The 25,017-nt window shown below is 35.9% G+C and overlaps 2 protein-coding genes across 8 annotated transcripts; one reads left to right on the top strand and one right to left on the bottom strand.

The window, feature by feature from the left end:
* Positions 1–6,598: 6,598 nt before the first annotated feature.
* On the bottom strand, positions 6,599–15,261 carry LOC112561597 (voltage-gated hydrogen channel 1-like). 3 transcript variants are annotated; one of them, XM_025234167.1, is made up of 5 exons: positions 15,087–15,261; positions 13,029–13,208; positions 12,090–12,302; positions 11,399–11,528; positions 6,599–10,719 (listed from the first exon to the last, which is right to left on the bottom strand). In XM_025234167.1, exons 2-5 carry the CDS (start codon positions 13,188–13,190, stop codon positions 10,379–10,381), a joined length of 846 nt encoding a protein of 281 aa, XP_025089952.1. In that variant the 5' UTR covers positions 13,191–13,208; positions 15,087–15,261; the 3' UTR covers positions 6,599–10,378. The 3 variants fall into 3 exon arrangements, with proteins under 3 accessions (XP_025089952.1, XP_025089954.1, XP_025089953.1); XM_025234169.1 differs by lacking the exon at positions 15,087–15,261 and adding an exon at positions 13,733–13,752; XM_025234168.1 differs by lacking the exon at positions 15,087–15,261 and adding an exon at positions 13,472–13,690.
* Positions 15,262–15,453: 192 nt separating this feature from the next.
* Positions 15,454–24,833, top strand: LOC112561596. Of its 5 annotated transcripts, XM_025234166.1 has the most exons (8): positions 15,681–15,711; positions 16,956–17,066; positions 17,670–17,728; positions 19,325–19,519; positions 20,475–20,622; positions 21,552–21,697; positions 22,349–22,528; positions 22,951–24,833. In XM_025234166.1, the coding sequence occupies exons 4-8, from the start codon at positions 19,333–19,335 to the stop codon at positions 23,130–23,132; spliced, it is 843 nt and encodes a 280-aa protein (XP_025089951.1). In that variant the 5' UTR covers positions 15,681–15,711; positions 16,956–17,066; positions 17,670–17,728; positions 19,325–19,332; the 3' UTR covers positions 23,133–24,833. The 5 variants fall into 5 exon arrangements, with proteins under 5 accessions (XP_025089946.1, XP_025089947.1, XP_025089951.1 ...); XM_025234161.1 differs by lacking the exon at positions 17,670–17,728 and having other exon boundaries at positions 15,454–15,711; XM_025234162.1 differs by lacking the exons at positions 16,956–17,066; positions 17,670–17,728 and having other exon boundaries at positions 15,459–15,711.
* The last annotated feature ends 184 nt before the right edge of the window (positions 24,834–25,017 follow it).

Below are 25,017 nucleotides of genomic sequence, written 5' to 3' on the forward strand. Positions count from 1 at the left end.
TGTACAAAGCATTAACGTGTTTGTTATTGTGTCTTACAGACATTGCTTGACGTCAGCAGTACACTGCAATGTTTCTCTGACTTCCAACGATACTTCAGTCCTGCTTCTACACTTACATCGCAACGAAGAGCTGCCGGCCGATATCCTTGTTTTAGTAAAAAATGTATTTAATAAGTTTTTGCATAGACTGCAGTGTACGGTTGACAATTTGATTTTATTGCAATTTGACACCGAGTTTAACGAGACAAGTTCTGCACTTAAACCCACAGATGAAACGCAGGGTTCGGAGACAGACCAGGAGGAGATCGATCCTCGGCCCAGAACCGGATCCGCTAGGGTGGTATGGTTGCGGCACTAGGAGGACAAAGAAGACTAAAAAGATAAGTGGGTGTGTGTGTGTGTGTGTGCTGCTTCCACCATTTTGTAAGTCTATGATCATGTTGAAAGCACAGTTACATCTGGACTTACAGGCCTACCACAGAGACGTTAATATTCGAATACCACTTCTACCTACCACACCGTTCTCATGGCAACCTACTATTTCTACCTACGCATCTGGTTTTGTAACATCATTTCTCATCTCCATCTCTTCCCCAGAAGCACATTTTCCCGAGTTCCTCGACCATCTCACCGGAACATGGAGATGAAGCTGAGTTTCTAAGGTGGCCAGTGACAAATCACTGTCATGTGACCCCCAGCTTTCATGCTCGTTGACCAACGGTGACCTCGCCACCAGTTCTGTCCATTTTTCACGGTTCCTCAAAGCACCATGGGGAGTTAATCACACCAGCGCTGTCCACACTTTCCATGTATCCTCCTCCCTGTATCTTTCCTCTTCTTCTGTCTTCTCTTCTCCACTTTCCTTATTGTTTGGGCATCGTGGTGTTGATTCCCTCTCCGATTTAAAACAAATGATATCACAGATGGTTGGCCTCTTCGAAAGTGAGACGTTTGCGATTTGTTTGTGGCTGTCGAACCTTTGCAGTCAGATGTTCCGAAATGTTTGTAAAGGAGACATGCAGGACATATAAGTCACAGGGCAGAGACATTCATTTTGTCCTTTTCAGTTCGGAAAAGAATTACCTGCAGCTGATATAAATTACATCAAGCCTTATGAAACTGATATAAAGCCTTGTGGTTACTACTTCATAGCAGCTCTCAGTTCCACCTTCGCTTGGCCCAGTGACAAGAAAAAGCTCTTCTAGGAGCCTAGAGCCAGTAAACCACTCACAGTTAGCCCACTCAATGTATCATCATCGTTATTTCCTAAGATAGCAGTTTCATAATCCACTTACCGAAAATTGGCCGGCTGGTCATGAAGCCTTTGTTGAAGCGAGACATTCGATGAGATAAAATCTGAGAAGAAGGGGAACTGCCAGGGTCAAGACTGGAACTGTTTTCCCGTCAGACAATGTTTCAAAGTACAGCACCCTTTCCTTTCTTTAGCAACCAGTAGGTGAGACAAACACAAATGTTTAGCTTAGTCTCGGGATTTTTTCTAAACCGAGTATATTTGACGGCGCCATCGTTAGGACAACAAGGAAAGGACTTTCTTTGAAGTTATAAGTTGTCGGTAGCCGTGAGATCAGGTAGGGTGAGGGAGACGATTTATAGCCATGCTAGTCGGCAGTCCCTGTGATGTCCACCCCGCCTTTTGTCCGGGTAGTAATTGATGGCAGTCCACACCTCGTGTACTCCTACCTTCCCTTGCACGGGCGATACCCCTCATTTCCCCCCGGTGGGAAGATATCGGCCTTTAATGGAACTCTTCTTGGTAAGGGGGAAAAAAAACAGTGCAAGGGAAGTTACTCTCACCCTGTAGCAGACGACAACAATAGATTGGGCTACGATGTCAGACACGATACTTACACGATTTTGTATCTGTTCTTCGCCCAAATTTGAAGGGGTCCCCTGGGACCCCATTGACGAAAATTGAAGGGGTCCTCCGAACTTTTAATGCGTACTGTATGCAATTTTTTTGCGTAAGCAGAAGCCCTGCTAAAACTGATGACAGGTAAAAGTAAAATAAAGGAGGGCACAAAACCACCGAGACAATGTTGAACTACAAGTAGGTTACATTAGTAAATATCGTGGGCACCGTCTCTGTAGTGTAGTGGTTACGAACAAAGTCTTGAGATTGACATGTGGTGTGTCAAAATTATGGTATTTTTTATTGTTTGTTTGTTTGTTGTTGATTTTTGGTTCTTTGCTTTGGGATGTTTCCGTTCTCTAATATGGTCAATTTTCTGTTAAGCCTTTCACTAAAACCTATTGATTGCCAAGAGAAATCATGTAATCTAGCTTTGTATAGTCTTACCGATAGACATCTGATCTTTACTGAAATACTGAAGCATGAGTCCGAGGACGAGTTTGATATGCCGACCACTAACAGACAGAATGATGATGTAATACAACAATTTAAAAACATGTTTTAAATTGTTTATTATAATTTATCTGAATTTTTGTTATCTTTATCAAGATGCATCCTGAGGAAACTTTTGTTTACAAGTAAATCACAAGGAAAAGGAAAAGGAAGCATGAACAAGTTGACTTTTTCTGTTTATTTATTCCTCCTAGTCTTTCCGTTTCCATTCTGACGCTTTTCTGTTGAAAGATGAAGTCACATTTACACCAGATACAACGATGTCTTTAATTATAATAATTTATATTTTTGATATGGAGTCGGTTATTAGCAGTGATAATGTGTGGGATAACCGTTACCGACAACCCAGATTCTTAGTTGTAACACACACACGCGCGCGCGCACGCACACAAACAAAAAGAATAAATAGACAGATACGGGAAACAGACGCACGAGTTAAATAGACATTAGAAGATTTTGGCTTCGCTGCAATCTTTATGAGGATCACATCATAATAATTTTCTTTCAATGGAAAACAAAAGCGAAATCGCTTCCAAGACTTGAACTGTAATATTGTGTTAAAAATGATTCCGTCGTAAGACGTAAACTCCCTAGCGACAGCCAAAAGAATGTTTAGGCATGCGGATTTAATCGTGTATAATAATAATAATAATAATAATAATAATAATAATAATAATACGCAAACCAGAAAAAAATCTTAGCAAGCGGAGGTTTTCAACAATCCAAGAACATTTGTTTATCATCTTTTCACCTGCCGAGATAAGCTGCACTTTGTTTGTTTTGGTAAGTAAAGTATTTTTGTATTTTCTATGTTTACAGGATTTTCAATTGTTTGGCAAATAGCATTTGACAAGGCAGCAACATTTATGTCGATGAGAGAGACTATATCAAGCATATCAAATTGACTGAAAACAACCTAAGAGTTTGTTAGAAAAGCTCATAAATACATCGTTAGTCAGCAGATAAAGTGACATTAGCACTGCATAGCTTTGTTTCTATGTACCATGACAATTTGGATAAAATATGCTAGATCGTAACACACATTTTGAAAGGCATCCGTCGCATAAAAACGAAGTGCAGGGTACATTTGCAAATGTGGGTGTGACACTGCGCCCCCGATTCGCAATTACTGTCCACTTCTATAATTTATCATCGACGATCTGCAAGATGTCGTGATAGCGGAATCTTACTCGCTGGTAGAGTGCTTAATCGTCATATATTAATGGGGTCAGCTCTATCTCGAAATTCTGTGAAGATTTCTTTCCGCTTCACACAGCATCAAGAATACAGCAGCCATCTTTAGCGAGCCTCGAGACGAGGAAGCGATCTCTAGCGTGGAGGACGGGTCTGTCGCCGGAAGTGGCTTAAAGTTTCGACAAGACCCTCCCTTTATCGCATTTAGAGACTCGTCGGCCTTTATACAGGTCTGTAAGTGGCTTAGAGACGCAACAAGACCTTGGTCCCTAACCATGATTAAGAAAATTTAATATTTATTTAATAAAGTTAATAACAGGCTTTTTTCTGCTTTGTCGACTATCTGTTCTGGTTTTATTGCCATCAAATTGTTGATCTACATCTTTAATTTTTCTGTGTACTGGATTCTTTGTAGCTTTCTGCCTTTTTCCTTAAATGGAATGGACAGATAATATTTAAGTGTTTGTTAAAGTTTTGGTCTCCGTATTCTGCCACATTGTTCATGGTCTGTGATTTTGTACCCCTCACACAATCCAGATAATTTGTAAAAACTTGTAATGTAAATGTTCAGTTCTGCTTCAACTTCTTTACTCGGATGCGTTGATAAAGTAATTGAACAACAAACGACTTTAATATAATTTAATATAATATTATTTAGACCCATAGTCTGACGTCGTTGATTGGGGTAATCTTCCAATTGGTTGAATATGAATTTTATGTACAACATATTCTTCACGCCGATCTCCACCCGGCCTGATCTTCCTGCATTCTTCCTAAAAGAAAGTGGCTATTGCCACATTATATGCTGTTATGTTACATCCCCGCTTCATCTTAGTGCTTTGTTTATTCACTGGACAGTTATTTGCTCTTCCTGTGCAGTGAATGAGCTTGTCTTGTTGACGGTAAAGATGTTATACAACTGAACTCATTACTGCAAAGAGTTTTGGGTCCTGCTGTTGCGAGATAAAGGCGCTATACAAATGCGATTATTATTATTGTATCATCATCATCATCATCATCATCATCATTACGTCAAGAAGATAACCAATCCTGATCAAAAAGCACATCGTTAGAGACCAGATTCAAAAATGTTGACTCCTCGATGAACCATCTGTTTAGTGTTGTCATCCTTCTGCAGTCAGTTGTCAAAAGAAAGATACTGTCGCGTGACTACACCTGAGACAGAAGATTTGTTTAGCCTTTGCAAATGTTGAAGACCACATTTTTTTAACGATTATGAAAATTTCTTCTAAAAGTTTTCTGTGTCCACAGTCATCTTCTCAAATGGCTGACCTGACTGTGTTGGGAATTTGACACCCTCTGGTTTGCATTTACTGTTATGACGTATGATTGTAAAAATATCTATTTATTACTTATTAAAATAATGGGTGATTTGTTTCACTTTGCAGGTGTAATGTGCAGACGTTCCACGTACCTGTAAAGATATTCCTTCTCCCGTAGCACATTTTTCTATATCACTTCCTCCTTGAGCCATCAAGATTGTCCAGTGCAAAAAGGTAATTTTCCCCTTGGCTAGATTGGTGGCAGGACAGGGAGCGATAACATTTGAACTGACAAAAAAAAAAATCTGAAAAATTCAGAGGCCTAGAAAAACCTTTTTCTTTCAAAAGGAAAGGAAACGACCAGGCTTTTTCAGATTCACACTATATTCACTATGGCGTTATCTGGAGGTCACAAGTCACGAGCTGTGTGAGGTAGAGGAGGGGGAACAAAAGCTGAACAGTAACGTGATAACGGTGACAGGATAGTCAACCCTGTTTGAAGAACATATCTGACTACAGCAATAAACCAATTTCACTGTCGTTGGGTGTCAACTCCACTTCAGAAAATAGCTATAGCCTCGCAACAGCGACATCTGCCTGGATGTTAACCGAAACATTTAATGCGAACCACCATAACAGCTTAATAGCTATTTAATTGTACCATTCGTGACCGATTTTGTAAAGATAAGCTCGCATGATTTGTCATACGATAAATCATTTCGCTGTACATATTTTATTAACACGATTTGTTTCTTTACCTTATATGTAAACCTATAGGTTTATTGTTTAAATTTTCAGTTACGAAAATAGAGTTAAGCCTAAAAGTATAATTATTCTAATATTTTTTTGTTTTTTGTTGATAAATTGTTCACTCTTTGTGGGGGAGGAGTCGCAGTATTAATTTGTCTTTCGCCTAGCGCCGGGTTGTAAAATGTGTGTGCGGGCTGACTCGACCCCGTAACTCAAGGGGAAGCTACTAACTTGTTTGAGGTCATTTCCTTACAATTTTCACCTCCCTTGGTCTAGGAATTTATTATTGTGGACATTTACTCTACGTAATTATAAAAAGAAGATAGTTTTAAAGGCCTTTGGCTCCTCAATTTCATATTTCTTCATAATCTTAAAAATAAAGATTTGAAAAAACAGGCTCAGTGCCACAACATTCTCTGATCTCCAGATGTCTTTGATTAATAGGATTAAATAAAATATTATCACTGTTGTGTTGGGATGATACTACGACACGAAGGCAAAGATCCTGCTTCAGTGCAAGCAGATGGGAAGGCTGGCATGACTGATGTAGAGTTCAATGTATCAACAGAAAGAACCAAGTCAGCAACTTTCAGTGAATTGTCCAAACCTATCAAGCTTTTGTCGAAAAGGTTGCCAGAGATTATGGAGTGGACTTTGAGCAAAGATGATAAAACAGAAGACAGAGGATTGCTCTGCCTGGTCACTCTGTTAGGGGCTGGTCTGGAGGAGGATTGGACATTAAGTGGAAAGTAACAGGCACAAGGCTGCAAATTTGATATACTTGTCACAAATATCAATTCGTGAACCAAGTACGCCTCTTAGATCAAAGATCATTTGCCTTATTTAGTTTTGTATTTCCTTGCTAGGAAATTGACTTTTTGTCACATACACACCAAGGATTGTACTTCTCGAGCAGGATCTGGATCCAAGTGTTACATTTACAGATCGTTCTTGCATGCACACACACGCCACTGTCTAAAGTCCAGTGTGATGTTTTATGCATATAGTTTTATTTCATTTTTAAGGCACAGGCAGAGTGTGAGCATGACACTTGTAGATGTATATAGCAATGGAAGACAATAAGTTTGGAATATCTTATTAAGAAAACATACTGATTTATTAAGGGGTAGGTGGTTACAAAAATATCAACCTCTTTCTGCCTAAACATGAAAATTACAGTCTAGGAAATTACATCTAACAACACTTCTTTTTACACTTGTGAATAACTGCTTCAGCTTTTAACCATGAAGACAACCATGGAACATCACTAAATCATGGTAATGCAGCTTAAACACAGCTTCTCTAGATTCTGAATACTTCTACATTATTGAAGCTTTTTCAAAAAGATATTACTATTAGCAACAATATTTAGAAGTTAAGGAAAACATCCTGGTGTATGTCTAATAATTCATATTAAACATATGTAATAATTATTTATACTTATGAATATATATATACACAATACAATGAATTGTGGCATCCAGTATGAAAATACTGATCATAGTAATCAACATTAAGAACTGAAGAAGAAATAATAATTATCAGACAGAAGATGACTGATATCACAAAATACTCCAGCTGTAGTCTCTCCACAGAAATTGAGAACCCAAACCAGTGGGCATACAGAAATCTCCAGTTTCTGAACCTAAAAAGAAATCATGCAGCCAAATTGTAGGTGGCATGAAGACCTGTCAGCACAACAGTGTATAAAAATATAAAAATGAACCAAATACGGGTTGCAAATATTCAGTTTAGGTGAATTTCAGCTCTTCTAATCTTGTTGAAGACCACCACTACCCAGCATGACAGCACAGTGAAATTTTTGGCACCTGAGACATAAGTTGGGACTAGTTGAACTGGTATATGATGCTGATTCAATTAAAAACAAATAGTCTATTTGACTAAGTCACTGACTCTGGAAAATGACTATTACAACCAAGAGACATTTGCTCTTAAAAATTATTGCAATCAAAATAACATTTGTATAATTGAAACTGAAATAATATCTTGATGAGGATTGCAATAAACAGATATCACACACTGACCCGGATGATTGCAGCTAATAAAAAAAAAAAATGCATCTGGAAGACAGTTACCATCCTGCCAAGGCATGACATTGCTTAAGTCTCCAATTTAATTCTGACATCAGACATTCTTGGTGATCCCTCTATTTGATGTTGGATTATGGAGACTCAAGTAAATATTATCTTGAAGTCAGTTTTAACAAGAACAATACTGTAACATAACAACACCGAAGTCTACAGTTTGCTCAATCTTTTACAAAGGCATGTTTAAAACAGAAACAAAGGAAGACAAGAACACAAGCAATATTGCTCACAAATGAGTATAAGCAATATTTTCACATTTGAAAATTAGAACAATCCTTTCTTATAGCATATTTGCTAGTAAAATTGCTTGCCCTCAGCTAGGTCTGGTCACCTATATCGAACCATTTAGCAATTATAGTTTAAGCCAACAATTATTTTTCCAAAATTATTTATATATATATAAAGCATCCATATGCATTAAACCTACTTAATAAGTATTACAAGAGTTTACTAAATCTGACATTTACACAAACAGCAAAAGTGCTACACATTTTATTTCTGTAAATTATAATTTTGAAATCCATAATAACATGGTGCCCTTAAAAATGTAACAAACACTGTAGAAAGAACATGAAACACATGGAGACAAAGAATACACAAGATTTGTGCAGCATAACTTTTACAACTAAAACTTAATATACAGATATAATTTTTTTTTATTTGTGCACATCTAGCACTTTAATAAACTCCTTTCTCCAACTTAGTGAAAACTGTAAGTGTGAAAGTAAAATGTAACATAATATCATCTTGAAAAATGCAACATGAAACAGATCTTGATGTCTAGATTTAAGTAAAATGAGCACCGTTTTCAAATAACCCTGTGGATGAGCGACATTCCTACTGGAACTTCCTAACTCCATTTTCTTATTCAGCTATTGGAAAAACAGAATTGCGTTTGCAAGCTATATATTATACTGACTATGTCCTAGAATCTTACACTCACATAAAGGTTTCCCAAAAAATTCATGAACAATTCATTTTAATTAAAAGAACAGCAAATCTCCAGCCATACAGTTTGCTTTGCAAGACTTTTGGAACTATGCAAGAAACATACCTCTCAAGAGGCAGCTATTCATTCAAGGCACCTTCCAAGGTTAAAAAGACCTGTATAAATCTCACAGAAAGAAATATTGAGAACTTTAATCTCAGACTGGTAAAATAACATGTTCATAACAGCCCCACTTTTGAGATGCAATACTTTGAAAAATGGATAACAAATGGTAATGTGATCTTTGGCGTTATCCATTCTTGATAATGTTTGAACATTTTTGTGTTCAGGCACTATTTACAGTTAGAAAAGATAAAACAACACACACAAACAATTTATGGAGACATTTCTGATCTGCACTCTAATATTGCAACCAGGGCCGTTACAGAAGAAAGGTCCACGATAGATAACGTATCAGCATTCAAATCTCTTGTTGAGTTTTTCTCACCTTCCACTATCGATCATAGTGTTCATTTAATCACATTTAAGCAAATGACAAATCTCCAACCTTTTCAAGTGAAGACACATCTGCATAAATTATCAAAACATTTCAATAACAGAATCTGGGAGGGGAAATAACTGCCTTGACATGGTGCTGTGTAGAAAATGTTGCTTATCCTAGTAGACTACCCATTCTTTCAGTCTCCTCGTCTCTACGTCTTTTACTTCCATTCTTTTTCCTATTTCAGCTGTAAAATGGCTGTTGAAGACAAATCCACCAGCTGCAAATGGTGGATTTCATATAATAAACTATAAAACTTTTGTTGATTAATAATGTACAAATGCTTTCATGGTCGACATATCAAAGACTATCCTTCAAGGTTCCTTCCTTGGGTGGTCGCCGCCGCAGTAACTAGAGGAAGAACTAGCTTATAAACATCAAAGCCTGGACTGGGTGTCCTGTGCAGGACTTACTATTGCTCAAAATAGGCAAGAATGGTAGGCCCTGTCAGCTGCTCCATCTATCCATGTGACAGGTACCAAGCAAGGGACGCATGACTAACATGATTAAAGCCTTCAATGAAAAGTATGTCCATCATAGATCAGTATATAATCAACACTAGCACATTAGACTTCACAACTTCCACCTTTTTAAATCACTATCACCACCATTACCATTATCCATATAATCTTTTAATGATTAAAAATTCAATAAATATATTTTCTGGTGGCCTATCATGACAACCACCTTCTTACTAGGACATAATCGATAATCTACTCAGTGAGTATTCATAATCAGTATTCTTTTTACTGGTTATTCAAACAAGTTTTATTTAGTGAACAATTGTGCCATTACTTCGGCTACTGACAGCATAAAAGTGCAATAATATGCTACAGAAAAGATTTCAATATGCTATTCCTTTACATTGCCATGTACTTTTAAGTACATGTGTTTTTTTTATCACTTTCATGAAAGTAATAAAAGCCATCACATAGCAAACTGCGGTAACATCTGCAAAAAACAGATGTCTGCCCCAAAACAATTAATAAGTAAATAAATGCCACATATGCTGACCACATTTTTTTAGTAAAGACAATGCCACCCTTAACTGGCATACTTCTACACTACCAATTAGCACCTGTGTTAGTAGAAAAAAATTATGTATCAGATCCACAGTATCTTAGCCCTAACTCAATAGGAGCTTTTCAAACGAGTGAACTTGCCTGGACTTCAGTAAGCAGCATTAGTGACTTCCATGTTTTCTCTCTCGACTTCCTCTTTCTCTAAGGATTCGATTCCACCACCCTCATTCCCATTCAAGTCTTCACCACTGAAGCTACCACAGTTCACTTCAGCCACAACATTGATTTGACTGCTCGTGGGCCGCTTGTTTGTCTTTTCAGAGTATTGTATCCCATGCTGCTTCAGCAGACGATAAAGAGCTTCAATCTCTGACTCCAGGGAAGTGCAGTATGTGCGAAACTTTGCTAGTTCCTGCTCACATGCCAGTCGAAGTTGTCTTTCTTTCTCAATCTTGTTTTCTGCCTGTCGTTTGACAGAAACTACAATGCCTGAAATTGGAAAGGAAGTTTCATTTCCTTTTGTTACCATTAAAACAGTTTCTCTATTTCAAAATTTTACTTCAGACTGGCAAAGATGATCTGATTTACTAATAAATTGCACAAACTTAATTTCTTGCAGCATGTGTTTGTGTATGTGTAAGTGAGTAAAAGAGAGAGGGGAAAAAAAACCATGCAAGTGTTTATGTGATTTAAATGAAGCTATCTGGCATGCATGCAATAAGGGCAAGAGTGATGGTAGTGGAGTAAACAACAGTTATGAAAATAACTAAATGGAACTGTACAGTAGTGGCAAAACTGTTCATAGTATTGTACAAGCAGAAGAAGCAATGATAAAGGAGATGGCATAAGTTATTTTTATTTTTATTAATTCAAAATAGACAAAAGTTTGACTTAAGCCTCCCAAGCATAGAATTTTACAAATGTACATACACTGTAGTATTTCCTGTGTTTGCTGCTTGATAATGTTGCTGTCATAAGAAATGGTATTTTAATTCTAATTTCAAACCACAGGAAAAAAAATGAAGTCAAAGATGTCTCTAGGTACAAATAAAAGATGTGAGAAATTATTTTATGGAGAATAATGCCCATTCTTTTTTAATTACCTCCAGAAAAGGAAAAAAGATATTGAAACAAGATCAAAATGCATGAGAACAAGGCTAAAACTGACCATTGATTATCCTGGTGACCCTCCAAAGTCGAAGAACAACCAGAAGCCCTACACCACTTGAGGCGTCAACATGATTTCGGAATATAACATCAAGTACAAAGGAAACAATGACCACAGCAGCATCAAAAATCTGCAAGCGACAAGAAAGAACTGATATACGCATAACTTTGTTCCTCGTTTGTATTATCATGAACCAGATTTCTTACTGCTTGATGGAATCTGGTATTTATAAGAACTTCTAGATTTTATCTTTTCCATATGTGTGCAAAGTTGAACTATGGTGTTTCCATGAACTTCTTAGTTTTATTATTATTTTTTTCTACAATTTACAGGCTTTGCACACATCATACTTGAACATCACAAATAGCATATGTTTTTGTTTTATTATAGTTTACAAGCCCTATCTGTAAAAAATGTGTCTAACATTCTATTTTGTAAACTTAACAAAATATAAATAAAGGTCAATGAAATGCATAATATATGCCTTAATACCTCTTAACAAATCAGATACTTCAAATTTTATATTAAGCCTGTTAAAATGTCTCCTTTTTTCCTAATTCAACCCCAGCTCACCTTTACTCATTCTACTACCAGCCCACACACAATATGAATTCATAGTCAGTTTGTCTCTTTAACAACTCTTAAAAGACTCTTTAGTGATAAAAAGAAAGCATTCATAAAGCATACCCACCTCTAGCTTGTGCGAGAAAAAGGTAAGGCGCATTACAAATAATCGGACAGTAATTTCAATGATGAAAAACCCAAGAATCCCAATACTGCAGTAGTGAAGAACAACAGGGACTATGAAGTGGTGCTCTCCTTCCACTGCAACAATCTGCAGGTCTAACAGCAGCTCCGCCAGCACCAAGACAATGTCAATTACCACCAGCACCACCACCCCAACCTGTGACAACAATATTAATGATTTATGTGCAAACCCCACAAACGGGGAGCTCATGGAAAAGAATTCAATTTTAAAGAACTTTTATAACTGACATATATATATAATACATCATATAATACTAATATGGTAACAACTGCACTGAAACAAGATACACTCACAATACTCAGCCACCACACACTTCAGATAACTAATCTTACAATCCAAAACACATCTGCAACAGTTAAACTTAAGAGCTCTTTGGTATCGGTATACCATTACTAAACAAAAATGGCTGCTTGGCAATACAAATAGTGTTTACAGGCCATAGTGATATATGTACTCTGAATGCATATTGTGAAATGCTATTTTTGTTAAGTTGGTGGCTGAACTTGTTCACAAGCTAAGGTTCTGTTGGAAAGAGGCAACTGAGCTTGCAAAATGTACAGTGTTTGAAAAACATATGGCTCTGTTGATAATACCTATGTTCATAGCTACTATAGTGGCATCATTAATTGATTTGTCTTTTGGGCCTGGGATGATTAGGCTTTTGGTGTTGGTACAATATGTTCTTACAATATCATCATGGTTGGGAGAGTTTAATTTGACCAAAGGGGCAATATAGTTTTGGGGTGAAATGACCAGCCCCCTGCTGAACATATATAAAAACCAACAAACTGTAACTTACAAATTGTTATTGTCACAGCAATTTCTGTAAATAATAAATGATTATGACTGAATGAAGCTGACCTGAAATTTTCTGGAGTGTATAACAGTACCTAGCCACTGGCGTGCTGTTAAAGGCCCATGTCTGAGAGTTTCTTCATAGTCACTGTTGTTATAAGTGTTACTGGTCTCATCCTTCTCGATGGCCTTCTCAAGATCATCATGTATTTTGTGAAAGTTGTCCATGATCCTTCAGCTTGATTTCTTTAATATAAAAAAAAAGTTGTTTTTATCATAACTTTAGTATTAAGCCCTGTCTTCATCATTTCAATGATTTCACAATATACTCTTTCAGAAGCAGCTAAATAGCAATACTAAGATGTTAGGAAAAAAACTGATGTAAAACATGAAGTCAAATTAGATAATAGATGGACCAGCAATAGAAATAAGAATTTCTCAAAATATCTTCACCATGGTGGTCATTTCAACAATTATTTTTTTATTTTTTTCTATTAATATTTGCTCACCTTCACTGATAAGTGTCCAGATTAAGACTTTTATTTTACACACTCAATGAGAACAGATCTCTTAATTCCTGTTGATTTGTACTGAAGAAATCATTCAGTATCATTCAAGATCATGCAGTGGTATTAGCATGTAGAAACAGGAAATACACTACTGGATAGAGCTAAATGATGCTCTGTCTCACTAACATCTCTGTATGTACCATGCACAAAACAGGAATAGCATTAAACAGAATCAGGAAGATGGTAGCAAAGTAACATTGCCTGAAGATTAACATTTCCAGTGTAAGTCCTCAATCATATCCTGATAGTGGGAAGTGGCTCTTTCCTTCCTGCTGACGCAGAATATATGTACATTTATCCAGAAATGAACTTTTTGTTGTAACAGGCTTGATAGATGTATCATCCTTGCAAAACTGTATTTATACCACTGTATGTGAGTGTGTGTGATGAAAGAAAGACTGTTGATTCAACTACCACCTATAGTTAGATCAACCACTGCCAAATGTTGTTTGACTACACTATCATCTGTACAATGATTCAATCATGAAATAAAGCGATTTTAACATAGCCTCTTTTGCTCTGTGTGTATGTGAGAAAGAGATTCCATTTTTAGTTAAAATTTACATTTTATTGCTTCCACTATCATATAGACCAAAAAGCCCAGGACCACTTTTAGGCACGATATTGTACAAAACATTAGGTTCGACAGCATAAGGTAATGAGTTAATTAAGCCAATTTTATCTATGGCGTGAATTAAACTTCAAGGGTACCTTATAAGCCTAATGCTTTTTGGTAACTCTCTCATTGGACTTGAATGTGGAAAGTAGGGGGTACATAATATAAAATCATCTGCTCTAGTCAAAGGTGAAGCTCTTGCAGCATATTGCAAGGAAAATGTGAATTCGCTGGGTGGTGGATGTACCAGAAGGATTTATTTTGGATGAAATTGTGATGAAACCATTTGTTCTTGCTGTTTGAGCATTCTAAAATATTTCTGGAATTTTTTTTTCCTTGAGATTTGTGTAGGATGACGATAACATCGCAAAAATCACAGAAATTAAGTAGCGCTATCAAGTGTAATCCCATTGAATAGAAGGGAATGAGGCCGAGCAGAGAGAAATGAAATATAGATTAAGTTGTGTGCATTTAATAAACTGCCTATAAAAATGCAGGTGACGGGTATATTTTATTTTATTTTTCTGTTTTAATCAGTTAGAATTAGGCCCGGACCTTATAATGTCACATTTCTAGATTTGAATCTCCCCCAGATACGTTGCCCATGCCCCATATCTTCCCAAATAAAGTTTGTTTCCCAACTTATCTAATCGGTAATCGAATTGACTCCTATACATGTATAGCTGTGGTCGAATCAAAACGCAGCAGCAGTATTTGAATAGTGTGTGTGTGTCGAACATGGCAAGAGTCTTTCTCTTTAAAACTGTATGGCACAACAATATGAGAATGATCACCGTGGGTTATATTTACACGCCCACTTCAACTAAATATATCTCGCTAAGTTTGTTTTTTTTTTACTTTTTCGTCTGCTGGAACGCCCCTTTCCTCACATTACTGCATCTAGGAGCATTCACTCAGATTTACGAGGTACAAACTTACTTGAGAAGAAGTAACCAAAGAACAGCTGTAATCTTTACATTTTTCATGCGCAAGCTGATATTCCAATTATCTGTTCAGCAGTGGAATCCGCTCGAACACGATTATAGCGATGTTGCCATCTCCACTGTACTTTTTTTTGACAGTTACTAGGGTTACATGAATTTGCGAATCGGATTACAAACCGATCCACGAAATTAAGACGTAAAATATATAACAATAACATTAATCTCTATCAACTGCAAATAGTGTTTATCCACATGACTAAGCATCTCCCTTTTTTTTTCTTTGTGACATAAGTTATGTATTGAGTCAGGTATGCGATGACTGCATTAAAAAGTTATTAAAGATGCAGATTGTTGTGTCCCTCCCAACAAGATAAACAGTTGAGGAAAAGTCGGAGCTGAACTGATCAAGAGCTTTGCACGAAGCACTCAGCTTAAGAAATGACAATAAAATTTCATTGATCATGCAGTGTGCACGCATCCTGCTAAACCTTCGAGAAGTGGGTGCGTGTATCCTGAATAAGGCTAAGGTCACTTGTAGTCAGCTGGCAAGTGCGTGTCGACATCGTGTCGTGCACTCCACGCGGCAGTGATGGAACCGACACCCTCAAGGGGACAGTGCGGTAATAATAACTTAGAAAACTCATTTTAGTTAAAATATAAATTGTATTAATAGACTAGTAGCATTAATTATTTAGCCCATCATTCTGCTGGGCGGTCTGTCAGTGTACTACACACAACTATTGATATGTTGAACCTTGAAACCTTTAATTTTCAGTAGGTTTTGCATCACCTAAATGTCTTCGTAAATCGGTATTTTAACGATAACAGCGCTGTGCTAACAATGTCTGATGCACATTTTTCTTCACATTCATTATTATTCAGAAAAATTGCCACGTTTATATGATGCCTTTGATGTGAGTGTTAAATATTTTGGTTTTTGCAATGAGTGTAGAAAAGCGTACGACATTTTGGGAGAGATCAGACGCGTGAAGCCGATTCTTATGTTATTGTTATTAATTGTTCTGACACCAGTTTTACCACAGACGTATATGATGAAAGTATTAATGGTTTTACGTGCTGATATACACCACATCATCACAATAATTATTCATTTGAACATAACCAGGACACGTATAGCTTTGGCCTCGTTCTAGAAGTTAACGCGGAAAATTTATATGCAGTCCAGATATATGTTTGTGATTTAACTCACATTATTGTGTACTTTTTTGTCTTTTGATAGATAAACCATAAATTAAGTTCCTAATAATTTTTGGAGGATGAATGGGTCATCAAACATAAGAATTTTACATGACGACAATAAAATTATAGTAGAGGGTAAACAAATTTTAATTGTGTGTTTAACACTGAATTTAAACTGCTATGTATTTAAATTAGTTCCTAATTTAAATTAGCACAGAAGTAAATGACTTACAACATTGATTAAACAAGGATAAACTTCATTGCTTCCACGATGGGAAACTATGGCTTTAGTGGTCAGCATCTAATGATTTCAGATTAGATGCATTTCTTGCATGCAAGAGATCATCATGTAGACCACAGTTACAAATATTGTCTCAAGCAGTCATGATAAAATCGACTTCATTGATAGAGAAAGTTTACAGTACAGCTCACAGTTGAAGGCCAGCTGAGATCAAAGAGAACAATGAGATCATGTGAGGGTCATGACTGCATAGTGGAATAAGATTTTTTAAGTGATAAAACTTGTTGATTATTGGCTAATTGCACACAGTTATTTGCATTGCATCATAAAGATATTTTGTTGGTACTTATTTACCTCTTGCAATAACTCTATTGTCACTGTAATCCTGTGTTGCCCGTGGCTAAGCTCTGTGTGTGTTTTCAGTGAGAGAGATCGAATGCCAAGACCAAATCAACTCATGTGAATCAAAGCGCCCCAGAATACCAAATCAAATCTACCTATCCTCAAAACCTAAATTGATCACTGATGAATCAGGTAGCTATTCATAAATATTGCTAATAGAACCATGCATTGTTTGAGCATAAGCAAGGTTAAACTTTTCTGCTCCAAATTTGTAATTTTTAGACATGCATTCACTCCTTGAGGGATGTGGAGAAATTGATATTATACACACACAAAAAGCAGTTCGTGCATACAATATACATCTTAAATAAAAGTAAATATAAGATTTCTACAAGAAAAAGTAACACATAATAATAATAAGGATGGCAATGATGATATTGGCATGGCTTACACTACTTATCAGAACTAGCACAAATAATTTTTATAAATTGGATAAGTTTTCTCAGTACAGTATTTCGCTGCATTGGGATCTTTAAAATAAAATTTAGGAATTAATTTTTTTCTTCAGTCTTGAATTATTAATCACAGATTATAATATATTAAAATTTATCTCCAATATCACAAGCGTTACATTTAGTACAGTGACATGATCTTGGTATGCTGCAAAACTGGTCAGTCTGAACTGGTAGATTTAAATTTCTTAACACATTCCATGTAAAATAATAAAGTAATAGTTTCCACAAGAAAAGAAAGGACTGTACATTCTGTAATTCCTATATATATACACTTCTGCAGGGCTGCTGAGAACCAGAACGGGCGCCAGGGTAGACGATCTCTCCAGGCCTCTTGTAACTGTAAATTATTTTCCCATCATATAATTATGATGCTAACAATTTGATTGTAAATATCTACAAATTCATTCAGTAATGTAATATAGACTGCAAACGTTAGGACAAGTGCTCTAGGTGTTACATCACTACTTGAGCATAGAGTTGTTTACACGTGAGTGGTTAGTAAATCAGGAAAAAGGACATTAAATGATCAAACTTGTAGTATTCTGCTTCAGGGGGAAAAAAAAAACTTAGTGAGGAATGTTATATAAATGTTTCTTTAAAAGAAAAGGAAAAGAAGGACCTTTCTTTAAAATAAAAGGAAAAGAAGAAGGTAAACAAATCCACTGACCAAAGCCAGGCCCCTTTCACAGCCGCTGGCCCGGATACACTGGACCAGACCCACCTGCCCTCCCCCCTCTCATCAGGCCTGTACTTTTTCGCTTATCCTTTCAATATCTACAGTGATTACAGGAGGCTTCTTCAGGCAAGACCTCTTGACACATCGATATGTTTCAGACTAATCTGTACTATGGTGACTGTTTAATTAATATTTGGTGTTATTTGGACATCTTCAGACACATTTGGTATGAAATAATAAAATCCAATGATGAAAGGTTCTAAGTTCTCTGGGTGCATATAGATTGTCAAATGATCTTGCATCGTGGCCTCGTGCGTTTTGATGACTTTTTATATATATGAACAAGGACTTGTATCACTGGGCTTCTTGCAGATGATTTTCACAGAGATAAGTATAAGACGTTTGCACTTTAGTGAAAGAACAGAACTTCAGTGTGTAAAGTGACGGGTCACGTGACGTCGATTGTTGGTTCAGTAGTTATTTATACACGCTTTCGGCGTGCGCCTAGTCGATCCGCACCGCATTACAGCATTTGCAAATTTTCTCAATTATCTGTTTAACTTACAGTAATAAAACTAAAACAATAATAAAATTTAATCGTCACACCTACGTTCACAAACTGATTATTATGGTGAACTGACCGATGAGGTCAATGTCATCAAAACTGTCAATGTGGATGCAGAGGACAGCAGATCCCGAGCTAATCGCTGTTGTTTTAGGCTCCGTGATAAACTTTAGTTGGTCGGAAGATCATCTATAGTTTCAAAACAACTTCGATAATATCACGCCTGTAAAAAATGTCCTGCATTACTTGCTGTGAAAATAGTAAGACGTCATTTTCCTCTTGATTATTTGTAGTTCGAAGAGACGATCATCGCACACAACACGAGTAGAGTCTTCGCGACAAGTTGCACGCACTTCATAGTATGACATGTGAGCTTAAATATTAAAAAAAAATGTATCCATAATTATTTAAAAGTTGTTAACATTTTACACAAAAGATTCGTAGGTTGTTTTAAACAGTTTTTTTCCCCCGTATAAGATTCAGCCACAAGAAATGACTTACGCCATAAGTTGATATCAACTGAGACTTTTTTTTCCAAATCATTAAAGTCCTTCCTCCTTGTCACCTGCAAAACAGTCTAGCACGACACATTATAACAATACTGGCATCATTATAAGGGTCGCTGTGACATGATCTGATGGGAAGTCTTTCTACAGTAATGTGTTTTTACTCTTTTTTTTTTTTTTTTAAACAGACTCGGAAATGGGTAGTCGGAAGCTGAGAATCATGACCTACTTGGCACCTGGCCTACCACTTGATTTCTTTGATTTATTTCGAGATTACCTGGAAAAAGAAACAGGTATTAACTCTTATATTATTTATGAGTCACGTTGGAGTGGGCCACCACTAGATCGCAAGGACCCATTCACAGCAGACGAAGCAGATATAGGTAAGAGCACATTTCATATTCCCAGCTTTCATTACTTAGCTATGTTTTTTTTAAACCAGTATAATAAATTTTCCACAATAAATAAAATTGTGTATGTCATAATGAGACATTAAGTGCAAGGTGGGTATATATGCTATATCTACTGGCAGCAGCTAAAAGAGCATATATAGTGTCATGGCCTGGATCTTTTGTCTTTATTTTTCTCCCATCAGTTATTTCATTTACAAATGAAAAATTACTGAGTCATTTTTTTTATTATTGTAGAATAACATTTGTGTGTGGAATATTGTGTGGTTTGAGTGCATAAAATAACTTTTAGCAGGTTTTTGCTTTGCCTTTTCCACATCTCTTGATTTGCTTTTAGGGTGCATGTTTGGAACCTTGACTGCACACTATATACATATTTCTACCCTTTATTTGGAATTTCTTATGTGTCAGTTGATTTATTAAGTGCACCTTTGATTAGTGGCATCATGTTTTGGGTTAACTTTACCCGCTGGGTATATATTTGGGGCAATTTATCCAATAGGTAAGTAGAAGATAGCTAAAACACAAGTCTGGAAATTAGAAAAACTGTTATCTGTCCTCATGGTAATTTTTTCGTTGATATTTGTTAGGCTCTGGGGATTCAGCACAATTAGAAAGACAAAGCACAAAGACATGGTCACACATTTTGGACAGCGGCATGGTCTACCAAAATGGCATCCATCTAATGACATTTCAACCCTTTCAAAACACCATTCTGAAACCCTTGGAATCTTTTCCAATCGTTAGATAATAAATTAGAGATTGAAATACCTATTGATTGCATCTTTTGTATATTATCCATTTTGCTTATTTCATTTTTATTTTGGATGTGGAAGATGTGTTACTTGCTTAAATGCCTGTGTTTATTTTGAAATCATTCTTGACCCATTTGAAGCCCACTCCCAAAACTTTTTTTTTTTGGTTACAGTTTTTATGTGCAGTACAGCCTTCCTGCGTCTCTTGCACCAGAAAAATGAATATATGGAACTATGTCTGGCAGCCCCGCTTTACATCCATCCTTCAGCCCAAAACCGTCCAGTTTATTTCTCCGATATCATCATTCACAAAGAAAATCAGTAAGATACAGTAGGACTAAATCCATATTCATTTTATATTTTATATTCTGCAAAGTTTATGCCTTGTAGCTTGAAGAGAAGATTACATAATTGAGAGATCTGTGGAAACTCGCTTACTGACATGCCAGAGCTTCTTGCTCATGCATAATCCATCCTAGTATATGTAATCTGTTAGTGCTCTCTTTTAGGGATTTGCACAGTCCTTTGCAGTCCTATTTCTGGCATCACCAATTGTGGATGTCTGTAAACTCACTGCATCTCTTTTTATGCAGTAAACCAAGATCGAACAAAAGTACCATAAATTTCAGACTATAAATCGCAACTGTTTTCCCTAGCTTAAAACCCTGCTGCTCAAACAGCAGTTTGGTTTGTTTGCGTATTTTTCTCATTCCGATTAATTTTTCTCTTAGCTCCTGTTAAATTGCTGTTAGCGTTGTTACAGCTTTAAGTGTTCATGTTGTTATAGGGTTAACTGTTCACATTTTGAAATCAAAGCCGCATACAATTGAAGTATTCAGATCATTTGCTGAAGTACACACCCTTGTCATGCTGAAAACAAGACAAAATGCCTATGATGCAGCTTTCAAGTTGTATATATCCGTGGCTTATAAACCAGTCTGGCTTATTTGTGAAAACACTTTTTTGTTTTTTAATTTAGTGGGTGTGGCTAATATACAGGTGCACTCATTAGCTGAAATTTACAAAATGTTGTTTTACATTAGCATGTATTTGATTAGGCTACATAATCATATTATATTATAATCATATGACAAAAATAGCACAGGGAAACTGTAAATATGTGTGCTTTTTTTCCTTTTTTCTTTGTGGGGTGTAATTGAGCCAGCTGACTATATATAAAGTGTTATGTTTATAATTACAGTATCACTTATATGGATGCATGTCACTCTTATGTTTGTTTCAATGTTCAGGATAAAGTTCAAAGACTTCCTTGCACTAAAGGGTTGTCGCTGGGCCTATAATGATGACATTTCTTTAAGTGGAAACCTGATGGTCCTAGCAGAACTGAAAAAGCAAGGATATAATGCCAATTTCTTTGGCCATGTTGTAAAATCTGGTAATGTCATTTTTAATTTTGTTGTTGCTTAATAAAATGGGGTAGTTTAAATAATTACTATATTACCATTTTATTTACAGTTTCAAACGGTGTTGAATGTGCTGGGTTTTTATGAACTTAATTAGTTCTAGTTCTCCATTTGTAATCATTTACACTGGCACGTATAGTCACAAGCATTAAAAATCTGCATGCATTCTTATTGTCAAAGGTAGCCCGGTGGCACAATGGTTAGCCCCTATCATTAATGCTGTAAAGGTTGGCTGTCCTGGGTTCAGCTTATGTCTTGGGCATGCTATTCTTTCTCTGCATGTGGCATTTGTTTACAGAGCTGACTGCCTTGCTGTGATATAGCCTTAGTCACTGGCTCAGCATAAAACCTAACTCCTTGCAAAAGTTCTAAGCACACATTAGAAGACTTAAGTTTTCTCAAACAGTATCTTAAGAGAACTTTACTTTAGCTGTAGATGTTATAAGATTTGTTGATTTAAACAAGTGTTTTGTGTAATCTTTTCAATTTTCAATTTAAAATATGCTTACAATTGTGTTCAAACATATATATGTGTGTGAAATGGGAATATGTTGTCTTCTAAAGTTATTACTTGGTTTGCCACCAGTAGATGTTATCTTAATCTAGTTACACTTTCCAACCAGGATCACATCACAAATCTCTCCGGATGATTTTGGATCATACTGTTGATGCAGCGGCAATCGATTCAAACACTTGGGCTGTCTACCAACGCCAGTTTCCAGAGCGAGCCAGCAATCTTGTCAAGCTCACTTCCTTCGGTCCTATGCCTGTGTATCCTATGGTATTCAACAGTCGACTTCAAGGTATGTGGAATAGAGTGTATATTATTTGGATTATTTACTTCGTATGGAGAACTGTCACTAATGGTACATTTTTCTGGCTGATTTGAAACTAAGGGACATCATTAAGTTAAAATCCATTAAACTGTTTGGAAAATCTACAGATATTCATTTATAATCATTAATGGTAAAATTATAATCATTCAGAACAATAATAAAATAAGACTTTAATTATCCCAGAGTTGCAACACACTTGTAGAAATAGTGCAGAACTTAAAAAGACTATAGGTCGTTTTGTCCTTTGCAGTTTCTCCACATTGCTGACCCTATGATCAGCACAAACTATTTTATCAGTATTTTTATACTGTGTACATTGTGAACTATGATATACTCAGTTGAAAATAATTGCTGACAATACGTGTGTCCATATGTGTGAATAATTCCAGCTAAACTCAAGGAGAAAATAACTCATCTGCTTCTGTCGGTTGATAAAAGTCCTGATTGGGGACCTCAGCTTCAGAGCTTTGGGATTTCTGGCTACACCAGGATTGACTCATCTCTATACGATCTTGAAACTTTGATCCAGGACCTGGTGAAAGGATTAACTATAAACCCTGCATACTATTAGTAGGGTTACTGCTGAAAAGTCAGGTGAAGAGAACATCATATGCTTGTGTTGGAAGATTGTGGCAGACATAAGACAGTTTTTCATAAAATTCGAATTTTATTATATATCCATCTTTTCAGATAATTTTTTTCTGATTAAGACTTTAAAAGCCTTTGCAGCATATGAAAAGTACTTTTGTAAACCTGAGTGAATATTTTTCTGGTGCCTTCTCCTCGTGTACTCAATATTGAGAACAAGTAATAAAAGAACTGAAGAGGAACTTAATAAGTTTACTGATAATATGTGATATAAGTGGGAACGAGTTTTCTGCACATTAGAAAGCATTTATAAAAAGAGTGCAGCTCCCTATTTTTTGTAAATTTCTGTATAAGATTTTAAAAAGGAGTGCTTGCATATACAATTGTTGTTTCTTGATTAAGTACAGTGTCCGTGGATTAAAGAAAGTATGCATATCCAGAATTCATCGTTAAAAAGGTGATAATTCTAAATAGTTCTTGTTAATGAAATAAAGCCTTAAATTTAAGTGCAGTCCTTTTAGTTTTGCCAACTAATTTGGGATTACTTTTGCTTTTTCTATTTTAAAACTTTAAAACATACTATTCTTTGCATTATTTCTAGCCAAGTTTATATAAAGTACATTTCTTCTCAAGTTTAAAACCAGAAATTTCATTGTTACAGTGTTGTCTATGTATTTATGTTATTTGCAAAACACATTCCTCCAGGACTTGTTTAAAAAAAAAACAAACATATAAAATTGTTACACAAGGTTATTTTTCAATTATGGTGCTCAATTTGTAAGCCATTAACTTAAAAAAGTAAGATACCCTTGATACCAATATTGTGGTTTATATGTTGCACAAAACATCTTTCATTCCAAACATTTTTGTTTTAAAATTAAGTTTTGACTGGCCAGATTTGGTTATTTCATTTGTTATAATTTTAAGTTAATGATTAATTAGAACCTTAATATCTGTGCACAAAATAGGTCTTCAGTAATGCAGCTGTTGTGTTTAAAACGGTGACCAAGGCCAGCTGATGGGACTTGCATTTAGAAAGGCTTAGATGGATCTTGAAGGGTCCAGAATTCAGTGGGCATTTTCTTTCAGCTATTACTATGCTTGTTTTTCTTTATAGTATTATAAGCAGTCATGTCAAGAATGCTTAGATTGGTGCAGAACATTGGGCCATCATCTAGGACTGTGTGTGTGTGTGCAAGGCTATGATTTTAATATAATTTTGAATCATACTATTTGAAAGATTATTTGATACATGAATACCGGTGTTATCTATGTATAAAGCTTTGTTAACTCTGGAAAGATGAATGCATGGTTACCAAAAATACATACCTATTTTGAGCATTAATTTTCTTAAAAAATATATGAAAAACAGAATATGTATGCATGCATGCACATTCACGCACACAGAGAGACAAAGGTTTATGACCACACTACCTCCCATTTCATAGCATTTTAAAATAAAAACTGAACTGTAGTATGCATGACTGCTCTTAGGGAATTACTGAAGATGGAAAGTGAAGGATCAGAGACATATCCCTTTTATCCTGTCACGTGAAGACTTACAGTATTCATTGCTTTAACAAAAATCCTCTAATTTTTTTTATTTCCTCCTTTTAGAAATTATTGGTAACTTTTAAAAAATGTCATATACCTTAGAAGTAAAGAATATACATTTTGAAAAATACTACTTTCTTTGTGATGTATTTGAAAGTGAGAATGCGTAATAAAATTTTCTAATTTGTCCTGCTTTTTCTGCCTTTCCTTCCTTTCTGTCTATCTTTTCTAACCTTTTTACCCTTTCCTTTTTATCAGTGTAACTTTTTTTTTCACTCTATATACTTTTGAGAATTGTATTTCTTGAACTTCCT

This window comes from Pomacea canaliculata, linkage group LG4 (assembly GCF_003073045.1).
Source record: "Pomacea canaliculata isolate SZHN2017 linkage group LG4, ASM307304v1, whole genome shotgun sequence".
Lineage (NCBI taxonomy): Eukaryota > Metazoa > Mollusca > Gastropoda > Architaenioglossa > Ampullariidae > Pomacea > Pomacea canaliculata.